The sequence below is a fragment of the Hyla sarda genome, chromosome 8 (assembly GCF_029499605.1).
Source record: "Hyla sarda isolate aHylSar1 chromosome 8, aHylSar1.hap1, whole genome shotgun sequence".
Classification (NCBI taxonomy): Eukaryota; Metazoa; Chordata; class Amphibia; order Anura; family Hylidae; genus Hyla; species Hyla sarda.
Genome location: NC_079196.1, coordinates 181,976,152 through 181,989,589, shown reverse-complemented (window position 1 = coordinate 181,989,589; position 13,438 = coordinate 181,976,152). Strand labels below are relative to the sequence as shown.

General features: G+C 43.4%; 1 protein-coding gene across 2 annotated transcripts in view; it reads left to right on the top strand.

Moving 5' to 3' along the window:
• SMG1 (SMG1 nonsense mediated mRNA decay associated PI3K related kinase) overlaps positions 1–13,438 on the top strand; it is a 164,657-nt gene that overhangs the window by 112,062 nt on the left and 39,157 nt on the right. For both annotated transcript variants that reach the window (XM_056537145.1, XM_056537144.1), the window contains exons 36-47: positions 248–409; positions 952–1,169; positions 1,269–1,423; positions 2,927–3,149; positions 4,618–4,864; positions 4,945–5,174; positions 5,257–5,505; positions 6,352–6,490; positions 6,579–6,688; positions 9,830–10,048; positions 10,152–10,342; positions 11,466–11,638. In XM_056537145.1, the coding sequence (XP_056393120.1) occupies positions 248–409; positions 952–1,169; positions 1,269–1,423; positions 2,927–3,149; positions 4,618–4,864; positions 4,945–5,174; positions 5,257–5,505; positions 6,352–6,490; positions 6,579–6,688; positions 9,830–10,048; positions 10,152–10,342; positions 11,466–11,638 (2,316 nt within the window). The remainder of the gene's footprint in view (positions 1–247; positions 410–951; positions 1,170–1,268; positions 1,424–2,926; positions 3,150–4,617; positions 4,865–4,944; positions 5,175–5,256; positions 5,506–6,351; positions 6,491–6,578; positions 6,689–9,829; positions 10,049–10,151; positions 10,343–11,465; positions 11,639–13,438) is intronic.

The window sequence follows — 13,438 nt, the reverse complement described above, 5'->3', positions numbered from 1 at the left end:
TCTGTACATCCTGGTGCGCAGAGTACCTCCGCACCAGGACATACATTTACGTCTGTGGTCGTTAAGGGGATAAACAGGACTGGTTCTGTTTTCGGCTTCCCATTCACCTCTGGCAGCTGCAGACTGGTTGAACAGGGCTGGAGAGCCCTCAGTCTCTGAGAGGAGTCCTGAAAGGGACATTTACAGTATCCTGTGGCTATCCCAGATTGATATAACCCTTTTTAATAGTGATATTTTCTTTTTGTAGGTATAATCCCTCAACTATTTTCAAGGCTGAATCACCCTGAAGTATATGTTCGACAAAGCATCTGTAACTTACTCTGCAGAGTAGCACATGACTCCCCTCACCTGATTCTCTACCCAGCAATAGTGGGAAGCATCTCACTGAGCAATGAAGCTCAGTCTTCTGGTGAGTACTTGTAATAAACTGTGCCATAAAAGGGGGAGCTATCAGTAGAACAATTCCTTTTACTAAAGAAACATACCCCCCACGCGGGGCTTGTGAAACATTATCTAGCATGGCCTGACATTCATAGGGGGAAGATTTATCAAAACCTGTCCAGAGAAAAAGTTGCCCATAGCAACCAATCAGCTCGCTTCCTTTATTTTTTAACAAGGCCTCTGCAAAATGAAACAAGCAATCTGGTTGCTATGGGCAACTGGGCAACTATTTCTTTGCACAGGTTTTGATAAATCACCCACATAATGTCTACTGGGAAATGTTAGGGAAATTGGGTGTGCCTTCAGTTGCACCCGATTGGACTATTGTGTTGGTCATTTTCTTTTTTTATTTACGTACAATGAAAATTTTAGACAATTTTAGACATTTACAGGGTAATGTAATACTCCTATCACATAGTCATTTGATTGGAATTGTGGCTGCTAAATGTAGTGCACTTAAGTATAAGTTTGAGAGAGCACTGGTTAATGCTGAGCTGTTTCCGCACATAGGAACCAAGCTGTCATCAGCCATTCCCACCTTACTGGGTAATATGCAGGATGAAGAGCTAATGGGTGTTGAATGCGATGATGGAAGTCTTCCGGCTTCTCAAGAAAGTAACAGAGACGAAATTAAGAATGGGCTAAATGAGGATCAAACCATGATGCAGGATTGCTACAGTAAAATAGTGGAAAAATTGTCTTCAGCCAGCCCCACCATGGTCTTGCAGGTTTGTGTATTCCTATTTCTTTCAGATACTTAATGTACTTTGTTTGTCCTAATAAGATGGTCGGATTTTCCAGTTTTCAATTATGACTGTTTTACACAGGTTCAGATGTTGGTAGCAGAACTGCGGAGAGTCACAGTGCTTTGGGATGAGCTCTGGCTTGGGGTTTTGATTCAACAACACATGTATGTGCTGCGACGCATTCAGCAGTTGGAGGATGAGGTGAAGAGAGTCCAAAACAACAACACTCTTCGCAAGTATGTATACTAATGAACTATGAAGAGACACATCTTGGCAACATAGGGTTTTAGTGCAGTGTGTATGATGATGAAGACAGCACATGGTTTCATGCATGGTGTATTGCATGATCACTTGGGCCGGATTTGCATTATATAGAATCTTTGCTGCATATAAAATGCTATGTACACTATCAAAGTTCTCTAAGGAATCCAGTAAATCTTATGATACTGTATATTGCAGTACATTCAGGCATTTCATAAAATGTACGGCGAACCCAAAAAATAATAATTTTTTTAGGGAGGAAATTTAAATGAAAACCGAAATTTTGCACATTTTGGAGGGTTTCGTTTCACACTGTACAATTTACGGTAAAAATGTGTTCTTTATTCTGTGGGTCAATACGATTAAAATGCTACCCATGGCTAGATACTTTTATATTTTTGTACCGCTTAAAAAAAAAAAAAAAAAAAAAAATCTAAAAAAAAAAACTGTAATCTAAAATTGCTCTATTTTGACCACCTATAACTTTTTTTCATTTTTCCGTATATAGGGCGGTATGAGGGCTAATTTTTTGTGCCGTCATCTGTACTTTTTATCGATTCCACATTTTCATATATAAAACTTTTTATATCTTTATTTAATTTTTTGGGAATAAAATGTGACAACAGCATTTTTGGACCTTTATTTTTTTATTTTTTAAGTTTACGCCATTCACCGTATGGGATCATTTAAAATTATATTTTGATAGCACCAAGATAGTGTGGGGGTATATAAATTTATAGACCTGGTAATAAGGTACTGTGGTTCTATACCATAAACACATAACCTATCCAGAAAAGGAACCACTACACAAGGGGACCAAAATGTAAAATCAATGTATTTTATTATCATATCAAATTTGAGACTAAATACAAAAAATGGAAGACATTTTTAAAACACACAAATGGCATGGACACAGATAAATAGGTGGGGGACTGGGGAGAGGGGGGAGAAAAAGACAGCATAGGTTCAGTGCAAATTCAGCAGTAAAGTGCTAACACAGAGGAAAAAAATATATATGTAGAAAATTCATCTAACAAAAGTAGGTAGGTAAATAAACGCATACGTGTATATTCGTATAAGGTGCAAGTATGTCTAGCAGCAACCTCCGAGGAGGAAAGGTATGGCAGCACAAGTGTGCAAAACACAGTGATATAGTAAGAATGTTAGCAATGTAAAATGCTAAACTGCTGATAAGGTAAAAGGTAAGTTTAAGACTGTAAAGGTCAGAACCGGCCATTAGAGGCCATGAAATGGACCTGCTGATGAATAAAGTAATAGGTAAGAGCCCCCCTATAAATTCCCCAGTCACCCACCACACCTCCGACGCGTTTCGCCCGAGTGACGTAAATGTACGTCCTGGTGCGCGAAATACCACCAAACCAGGACGTACATTTAGGTCCGTGGTCGTTAAGGGGTTAATGGGCCTTTTTTCAACATGCTTTTCCTTTAAATATTCTTTATTATATTTTACTCTCTAGAGAAGAAAAGATTGCTATTATGCGTGAAAAGCACACAGCTCTGATGAAGCCCATAGTTTTTGCCCTAGAGCATGTCTGTAGTATCACATCAGCACCTGCTGAAACACCCCATGAGAAGTGGTTCCAGGACAACTATGGAGAAGCCATTGAAAATGCTTTAGAAAAACTTAGAAATCCATCCAATCCTGCTAATCCTGGAAATAGTTGGATTCCATTCAAACAGGTAGAGCGTTGCTTTTTTTTTTTTTTTTTTTTTTTTTTTTTTTGGGGGGGGTTATATGTGCAGTGCTTATCTCATAATTCAAAATGCCTTAATGAATGCATAGTACAATACAATGTAAAGTACAATGAGATGCTTTAGCGAAGACCTTTCTGATGCTTTCAGGTTAGTGACCAGAGTTATGTGCTCCTAGATTTCGAAGTTAAATAAATGTGAGCTTGCATACTAAATCTGAGGCTGCACCCTTCATAGGCAACACCCTTTATTTGCCATAGTTCATATGTAACATCTTTTTATTTAGTTCCTTTATTATGTCTTTGCTGTCAAAGAAATGGGTTCCCCATGCATTGACTGCTGGTTAGGCCTTTGGTTTTAAAATATGGTAAAGGGATTAGAGAAGCAAGGCTGGTATTCAGTCAACCTTGAGGTCTCTGCCACTGTACCTACCGAGCAGTCATCACTCTATCCACATTGGACAGAGCTGGGGGGGGGGGGGGGGGAAGCCATGTAGCCACCAGTGAAGAAATTTTAAAAACCATTAAGCATAGCCCTGTATTCATAGAGGAATGTTTGTTGGGCAGGGGGTATTTCACCCTTTGGTGAACCTTCTGGTCCCCTTGAGGTTCAAAATTAGAGGAGAGAGCTGCAACCAGTCTGAATGTGACAGCGACCAGGAGGGCCACCTTTTCAGGAGAGCAGGATCAAGGGAGATTCTACTTGACACTGCAAAAACTGATTTGCTAGGGGTCAGTGGGTGGGTATATCCTGCTGGGAGGGGCATACTTCTTTATACTTAGTGTCAACTTCCAAGTGGTGGCAGCAGCCTTTACCCATAGAATATGTGCCCTGAAAAAAGATGCCTGAGAAATACATTCTTTGACCTAAGAGGTTTGTAATATTTGTAATAGTCTTGTGCACTGTTCTTTTTTTTAAGTATACTCCTTTTGACTGTACCACTTTTGCTATTAGAGCCAATGAAAGCTTGGACTGATTTGAGTTCTTTTCCTATAAGGGTATGTTCTCACTGTGGAATCTCCGCGAGTGAAGACTCCGTCAGGGGCCCCCTGCCGAAAATACTTCGGCGATAGGACCGCGGGGCACTGTGCTGTCACCATTGACGGCTTTGCAGTACTCACGGAATTCCGTGCACAGAATGAACATGTTGTTTCTTTGCGCAGAACGATTTCAGCGGCAGAATTGTCAGATGCTGAAATTCCGCAGTGTGAACTATGCTCACGGAAGACCCATTCACACTAATGGTACTGTTCACTGCGCGGAATTCTACTCTCGGAATTGTTGTAATCTTTATACTGTAGAGTATTTTCTTGAGACATACTGGGTTGTTTAATAGTTGGGGGTGTTATGTGACTATGGCAGATATGTGAATATTGGAGGGGACTTGTTCAGTCTGTGCTATTTTTACAACCCTGCATGGTGAACTGTTTGAAAATATAAAATACTACCTTTCTAGATAATGCTGAGCTTACAGCAAAGAGCACAGAAACGGGCAAGCTACTTGTTACGTCTCGAAGAAATCAGCCCCTGTTTAGCCTCCATGGCTAACACAGAAATAGCCCTCCCTGGAGAAGTGTCGGATAGGGACACTATCACCATTCATAGTGTGGGCAGCACGATCACCATCCTACCTACTAAAACAAAGCCAAAGAAATTTATATTCCTCGGCTCTGATGGGAAAAATTACCCGTATCTCTTTAAAGGTAATCATCTAGTTTTTATTATATCCTGTATGTTGCACAGTATTACTGGGTGTACAGATTTGATCCTTTCTTGTTTTTAGGTTTGGAAGATTTGCATCTCGATGAAAGGATTATGCAGTTTCTCTCTATTGTGAACACCATGTTTGCCACCATCAATGGCCAAGAGTCACTCCACTTCCGTGCCCGTCACTACTCTGTCACACCCCTTGGCACTCGGTCTGGTCTCATTCAGTGGGTAGATGGAGCCACTCCATTGTTCGGTCTTTATAAAAGATGGCAGCAGAGGGAGGCTGCATTACAGGCACAAAAGGTATCACCTTAACTACAGTTCATAGTTATATTTCATTTTTAAAGAGATAATCCAGGTTTTAAAAGCATATCACCTATTCTAGGCCCAAGATTCCTACCAGACTCCTCAGAACGCAGCTATGGTTCCCCGTCCCAGTGAGCTGTATTACAGTAAAATCGGTCCAGCTCTAAAAGCAGTCGGGCTGAGTCTAGATGTATCCCGTCGAGACTGGCCAATAAGTGTAATGAAATCTGTACTAGAAGAGTTAATGGAATCCACCCCTCCAAACCTACTAGCAAAAGAGCTGTGGTGCTCATGTGCTACTCCTGATGAGTGGTGGAAAGTTACACAGGTAGGTAAAGATCTTGTAAATGACTACAAAATCTGTTTGGTCTCTGAGTCTGAAAAGCAAAACAAATAGATGTCAAACCTTACTGTAAGTCTTATGGAAGTGGGTAGATAAATACTGACACATTTTGTTCAAGTTTTCTGCTAGACTAATGATCATAAATTCAATATCTTGGGCTCACCTGACTTGATCACTTAGATTTGGAAACATTGGCCCAGATTGGCCCATGTAAATGTTTTTTTTTTTTTTTTTTGTCTTATACAGCCTCGAATCACAGATTTATTTAAATTTCTTAAATTACTTTGGTAAAATGAAAGTTGAGCCATGTTTGGATGCTATCTTTTTGAGACAAAAATCAGAGCTTTTTTTTTTTTTTTTTTTTATATATCTCAGATGTATAGATAAATCTGAGCCAATGAGTCACATTAGTGTTTTGACCTTAAGCGTTTTTTCAGGCTAGCAATATGGATGATATAGTTGTAACACTTTTACAGACAAAAGTCCCAGCCTAAGTGGCTAGAGATCTGACGGCATCCTAGATCACCTTGAGGCCAGACCTGCAGTCAGGCCACATATATTGTGTCTGTAATACGGACTCAAGCTCTCATGTGTGAAAGCAGCCTAAAACTAATCATCCTCTTTTGAGAAACATCCATTTGTTGTGCTTACAATTTTATAGGAATCCCTTGATTTAGCCTTTTTTGTTTAAAAATAAGTTTAGAAAAATAAGATTCCCCAGGATTCGCTGGTGTCACTCCTATTGGGAGAGGACCTTTTTTTATTTTTTTTGTTAAAAATCCTAACTTGTATTCTCTAATTTCCATTTTTGTTTTTTTTTGTTTTTTAAAGTCCTATGCCAGATCAACTGCTGTCATGTCAATGGTTGGCTACATAATAGGTCTTGGTGACAGACACTTGGATAATGTACTGATTGATATGACCAGCGGAGAGGTGGTGCACATTGATTACAATGTTTGTTTTGAGAAAGGTGAGTTGCTTGCTTTTGTCTGTATAGCTATAGACGTAATCTAACAGACAAGCACAGTTTACAATATTTGCAACATTCTGTTCTGCAGGCAAAAGCCTCCGTGTTCCTGAAAAAGTCCCTTTCCGGATGACCCAGAACATTCAGAGTGCTTTGGGAGTAACTGGAGTAGAAGGAGTATTCAGACTGTCATGTGAACAGGTAACAAATCCAATTTAAAATTTTCTTTTGACCATAGACCTACTGTGAAACATGGTCAGTCGGACCACATATCTATCTTTTCTCTGTTGGTTCCTTTGGGGGACACAGAGACCGTGGGTATATCTTGCTGACACTAGGCATACAAAAGAACGTCGGCCCCTCCTTGCAGGATATACCCCGCCTACTGACCCTGAGCTAATCAGTTTTAGCTTAGTGTCAGTAGGAGGCAGACACAGGTCTGGAGTTCTCCAGAGCTGATCGTCTTTTTATTTTCTTATTTTCAGGTGGGGTTTCAGGAGCATGGCCATACCTATTCCCCCATATGCGGCTAAGGGGCACGGGGCATAAAGTATGCACCGTTAAATCTTTCTCACCAACAGCCAGCGCCTGGGATTGCACCTTGTGTCCAGGTCCCCCTATCCTTCCTGCTCGTCCCGCTGTCTCAGCCTGACGTTGGGTGATAAACCGGTAAAAGTCCCACCTGTCTCCCTCTCAGTCTTTGGTGTTTATGGGTCTCTCTTTCGACACGACAGCCGCCCGTTTTCGTTTCCTGTTGGGCTAGAGGCGCTCCCTGCAACAGGGTGTCCGTTGCCTACGGCGCCTCTTTCTGATTCCAATTAGTTTCTGCATGGAGGTACTGGGCTGGATGGTGGCGGCCATAGAGGTGGCCCCCTTCGCCCACTTTTGTTATCGCCCCCTCCAGCTGGCCAGATTGGCCAGGTGGGACAAATCCCCATCATCTCTGGATCGGCAGATTCTTCTGCTCCCCTCTGTTCGGTGGTGGTTCCTCCATTCTCTCCTCCTTCTCCAGGGGTGGTCCTTCCTTTCCTTCCTTCCCCCTCCACTGGCAGTTTGTCACAACCGATGCAAGTCTCTAGGGCTGGGCGGGGGGGGGGGGGGGGGGGGGGTTGGGACCTGACTGTCCAGGTCACTGGTCTTCCCATCAATCTTCTAGAGCTCCAGGCCATCTATCTTTGCCTCCTCCCCTGGAAGATCCTCCTACAGGGTCGGTCCATCAGTGTTCATTCGGACAATGCCACGCCTGTGGCATATAGCAATCGCCAGGTCGGCACGCGCAGTCGCTCGGCGATGGAAGAGGTCTCCAAGATTCTGATCTGGGCCGAGGCTCGACTTCCCGCTCTCTTCGCGATCCACATTCCAGGTGTGGAGATTTGGGGAGTGGACTTCCTCAGCTGCTCTTCGGCAGATTCGGGGGAGTTGTTTCTCCATCCGAAGGTGTTTGCACAGATCTGCGATCACCGGGGGACCAAGGACGTGGATCTCTTCGCGTCTCCACACAACAGACGGGTTCCCCACTTTGTCGCAAAGTCACGAGACCCTCTGGCTCTGGAGGCGGATGCACTGGTCATTCCATCGTCGTCCTTCAGTCTCCCTTACCTCTTTCCGCCTCTCCTGCCCAGAAACTCAAGGCAGAGAGCGTTTCTGCCATTCTGGTGGCTTCAGACTGTTCCATGCGTGCATGGTACGCTGATGTAATTCGGCTGGTCGCCGACATACTGCTGCGCCTTCCACTTCACCTCGATCTGATCTCCTAGGGTCCTCTCTGCCACACCAGTATATGGTCTCTGCATTTGACAGCATGGCGGTTGAAACCGCGGTTTTGAGAGCTCAGGGGTTTTCGTCTAGGGGTTGATTTGCACCATGCATCGGGCACGGAAGCCTTCCTTCTCTAGGATTTACCACTGCACTTGGAAGGCTTATTTCCGATGGTGCAAGGCTCAGTCAGTTTCCGCGTCTTCTTGCTTTTCTACAATCTGGTTTGGATCAACATTTGACTCTCAGCTCTCTTAAAGGTCAAGTGCCGGCTCTTTCTATTCTGTTTCAGCAGCAGTTAGCTTCCAATTCCCATGTCCGAACCTTTCTGCAGGGCGTGGCCTTTCAGATCTCCCACTCTTACTTGGGACCTCAACTGGTGACACCTCTTCGGGACGCCTCTCTTTGCATCCTTTCGTGGAAGGTTGCCTTTCTCTGAGCTAGCGGCTCTTTTGTCGCTCCCCCCTTTTTGTCCTTCATCAGGACTGGGTGGTTTTTCGGCCACCTCCCTTCTTCTTGCCCAAGGTGGTTTCCCTCTTTCACGTGAACGAAGAGATTGTTCTTCCTTCTTTTTGTCCTGCTCCTTCCAATACTAAGGAGCATTCCCTACATAGTCTGGATGTTGTTCGGGCTGTCCGGATATATCTTTCATCACCTCCTCTTTTCGTCAGGGTGACTCCTTCTTTGTGATTCCAGAGGGTAGTCGCAAGGTGTCTTACGGCTTCCAAGGTGGCCATTTTGTGGTGGATCCGTTCTGCCATATCGGAATCGTACTGTTGCAAAGGGAGGGTCCCACCTTTTTGGGTGACTGAGCATTCCATGCGTTCCTTTGGGGCTTCTTGGGTGCTCCGCAATAGGGCTTCTGCCCTGCAAGTTTGTAAGATGGCCACCTGGTCGTCTTTGCACACTTTCACTAAACTTGACCAAGTGCACACATTCGCATCAGCTGACGCCAGTCTTGGTAGCAAGGTGTTGCAGGCATGCAGTGGCTCAGTCTTCTGTCTGATTCTGTGTTTTTTTTTTTTCTTTTTTTTTTTTTTCCCCCCCACCCCTGGGACTGCATTGGTATGTCCCACGGTCTCTGTCCCCCAATGGAACCAACCGAGAAAAGTAGAATATTTATTTATTTTTTATTTTTTTTTATGCTTACCGTAAAATCTTTCTTGGAGGATCGATTGGGGGACACAGCACCCACCCATTGTTTGTTGCTAAAGTTCGGTTGTTTTTGTCAGAGTGGTGTTTTTTTTCGGTTCCTTTTTTGTCTGGTGCATTCGGACACCTGCTGGTTTTTCTCTGTCAGTTCCCTCCTCCTGCTTTGGGACTAAACTGATTAGCTCAGGGTCTGTAGGCGGGGTATATCCTGCCAGGAGGGGCCAACTTTCTTTTGTATGCCTAGTATCAGCAAGATATACCCAGGGTGTCTGTGTCCCCCATGGATCCTTAGAAAGATTTTACTGTAAGCATAAAAAATCTACTTTTTTCTAAATCTGAGCTGTCACCTGAGCATGCATGCATGCATATAGCAATCCTAAAATGTTCTGCTTTCTTTTGAATGTGTCCTTTCTAACTTTCTGTGCTTTAATCTAGGTCCTTCACATAATGAGAAGAGGCAGAGAGACTTTGCTGACCTTGCTTGAGGCTTTTGTTTATGACCCTCTTGTGGACTGGACGGCTGGTGGAGAAGCTGGATTTGCTGGTGCAGTCTATGGAGGAGGAGGTCAACAGGCAGAAAATAAACAAAGCAAGCGAGAGATGGAGCGAGAGATTACACAGAGCCTATTTTCTTCCAGAGTAGCAGAAATTAAGGTATTGCTCTGTGAATAAATTTACTGTGAGCTATGTGACTAGTTTCAGGTGCAGGGACTCTCTGGTAGGCTTGCATAATATAATAGGAAACTTTTTTTGACAGGTTAACTGGTTTAAAAACAAAGATGAGATGTTGAGCGTCCTTCCTAAACTAGACAACAGTTTGGATGAATATCTAAACTTGCATGAAGAATTATCAGAAACGGAGAAGTTGCAGACTAGACTTGTGGAAGAGATGACATTCTTAGAAGGAGCTGAAGCACCAGATCACCCTGCTCATACTCTGCAGCATAGGTTGGTTGTTTTTTATTTTTATTTTTTTCATTTCCGTGTATTTAAATAATAAAAATTCATAATGTGACAATGTCTAGTGTGATATTTACATTACTGTATTTCCCATTCAGTTTCCGATGTACTTGGATTTCATCAGAAAGCTGACCACTGTAACTTGTATTTGTGCATGTTGCATTTTAATGACCCGGTCCTTTTGTTCTAAGGGAGAGAAGCAGCCACCAAAAGTGTGTGGCAGTGGCCTTTATAACCTCCCTCCCACCCTCAATTGAGAACACATGCATATGTGGGGGTATTGGTAGAGAGAGAGTTGTCAAATAAGCTTTCAACTGGCCACTATCTTTGTTTATGGCTAGCTTACTGTTTGTAAAAGATGTGAAATCTAGCATATGTTTAGTTGACTGAAGTCGTACCATGATTTGGACCTCAATCTTTTGGTTAAACACGCTGCTTTGGCAAATACAAAGTATACAAAAAAGAAGGTTGCAGCAGCACCCTAGTGCACTTTTTGATCAAAACATGTCCCCCATCCACCATGCGGAGGTGGCCTCACTTAGGACCCTAACACTCATTTCACTCACCTCTGCTGGGCATATGGCCTCTGTCTGGGTGACATGCTGGATCCACTATCAATTTAAAAAACCTCCTGTGAAACAGGGAGGGATGCCCAGCTACAGAGGTTCCACTCCCCCTAAATTGCACAGCAAAAACAAAAATAGCCAGCACAACTACCTAATACATGGGTGCACGCTGCTGTGGCAAATACAAAGTATACAAAAAAGGATCCAGCATATCACCCAGTTAGAGGCCATATGCCCAGCAGAGGTGAGTGGAATAAGAGTTAGGGTCCCATCCAAAGAGAGGCCACCTCCACGTGGTGTATGGGGGGACATGTTTTGATCAAAAAGTGTGCAGAGAGTCTCCAACTTTTGACCAAGAGTGCTGCTGCAACCTTCTTTTTTGTATTGGTTAAACATAACCATGATCCATTTTTTTTTATTATTTTAAAAAGATACCACATACAGACAGGTTTACCTGCTTCCTATGCAATTATGTTGTGTAGTTGTACAGGATGCATCTCCCCCTGTGCTCTTGTGATGTTTTTGTCTCTGAATGTCCTCTTTAGGTATACTGAACATACCCAACTACAGACACAGCAGAGAGCGGTCCAGGAATCTATCCAAGTGAAGCTGAATGAATTTGAGCAGTGGATAACACAATACCAAGCTGCATTCAACAATTTAGAAGCAACAAAACTGGCAGGCTTGCTTCAAGAAATAAGCAGCCAAATGGATTTAGGTACTTAACCCCTTAAGGACTCAGCCACTTTTCACTGTAGGACCCAACATTTTTTGCACATCTAACCACTGTCACTTTAAGCATTTATAACTCTGGGATGCTTTTACTTTTCATTCTGATTCAGAGATTGTTTTTTTTCGTGACATATTCTACTTTGTTAGTGGTACAATTTTGTCTATACTTGCATAATTTTTGGGTGAAAAATTCAAAAATTTGATAAAATTTTAGCTTTTTTTTTTTTTACTTTGAAGCGCTCTGCTTATAAGGAAAATGGATATTCCAAATAAATGATATATTGATTCACATGTACAATATGTCTACTTTATGTTGGCAACATAAAGTTGACATGTTTTTACTTTTGGAAGACATCAGAGGGCTTCAAAGTATAGCAGCAATTTTCCAATTTTTCACAAAATTTTCAAATTCGAAATTTTTCAGGGACCAGTTCAGTTTTGACGTGGATTTGAAGGTCTTTCTCATTAGAAATACCCCATAAATATCCCCCCCCCCCCCCACATGTGACCCCATTTTGGAAACTACATACCTCACAGAAGTTAATAAGGGGTGCAGTGAGCATTTACACCCCACTGGCGTTTGACAGATCTTTGTAACAGTGGGCTGTGAAAATGAAAATTAAATTTTCTCGGTCGCTCTTCATTGGGGGACACCGAACTGATGGGTATATGCTCTTGCCACTAGGAGGCGCTGACACTAGGAAAAAGAAAAGTCGGCTCCTCCCTGGCAGGATATACCCGCCCTCCTGCAGTGAGGTAACCAGTTTTTTCTAGTGTCACTTAGGATTTAGACACACAGATCTGGAGCTCTCCAGACCTGGTCTTTTTATTATTTTCTAGTTATGGCTGTTTAGTTAGATTTCTTTACTCCTTTTTATTTCCTTTTTCAGGTGGGGCGACAGGAGCATGGTGCTGCCTGTTTCCCCATATGCGGCTAAGGGGCACGGGACATTGATGGATGCACAGTCAACCCCTTCCCGCCAACGGCCAGCGCCTGGAGGTTGTACCCTGGGTCCGGATCCCCCACTGCCCCTGCTCACACCGCTATCTGTAGCCTTGTATGACGCAGCTGGCCATAAGCTGGTTGAAGACGCCTGAGGTGAGTATGTTTCCCTACTTAACCCCTGAGCAGTGAGCGGTTTAGCAGGCGTTTCAAGCGCACTGCTCCGCCGTCGCTGCTCCAGGGGCGGCCACATGATGGAGTGTCTGTGAGACGCCTACAGTCTCTCTCACTCTTCAGTAAAAAAAATTTAAAAATGTAAACTCTATTGCCAGGGGTTCTTGCTCCCCCTGGTGGAAATATCACACAACTACAGCCTTAGTTGGCCATGTGTGAGCTACTTTATCATGCAGCCTGGAGAGGGAGTTTGGCGCTCTCTTGTGGCCAAAAATTGGGATTGCACCTAAAATTCGCTTATGGACTTGGCCGGTCGGCGAATTTTGCAGTCCTGGAGTCTGCATTCAGGGCTGTTTTCCTCACCCTGGATGGAGACCTTATATACGCTTTTCATGAGCTCCTTATGGTATCCCTCTGGTGCCCCTGTTTCTGCATTGTTGCCACCGTCGGGGTACAAGTTGCACTGCCGTAGCAGGTTGTAATACCAGGGATGCGTGGTCCCTTGAAAACTATCTGAGCTATACCCAAAATGTCTGTTCCCTCATAACTTTGTAATGGGGCGTTCCTAACGGACACTCCGGTCGCCTTGGGGTTTTTCCTGATCTGTCATGTCTACCGGCCACTCATCCTGGGGTGTTCTTAGCATACTATTTGCTCCCCTCTCCACAG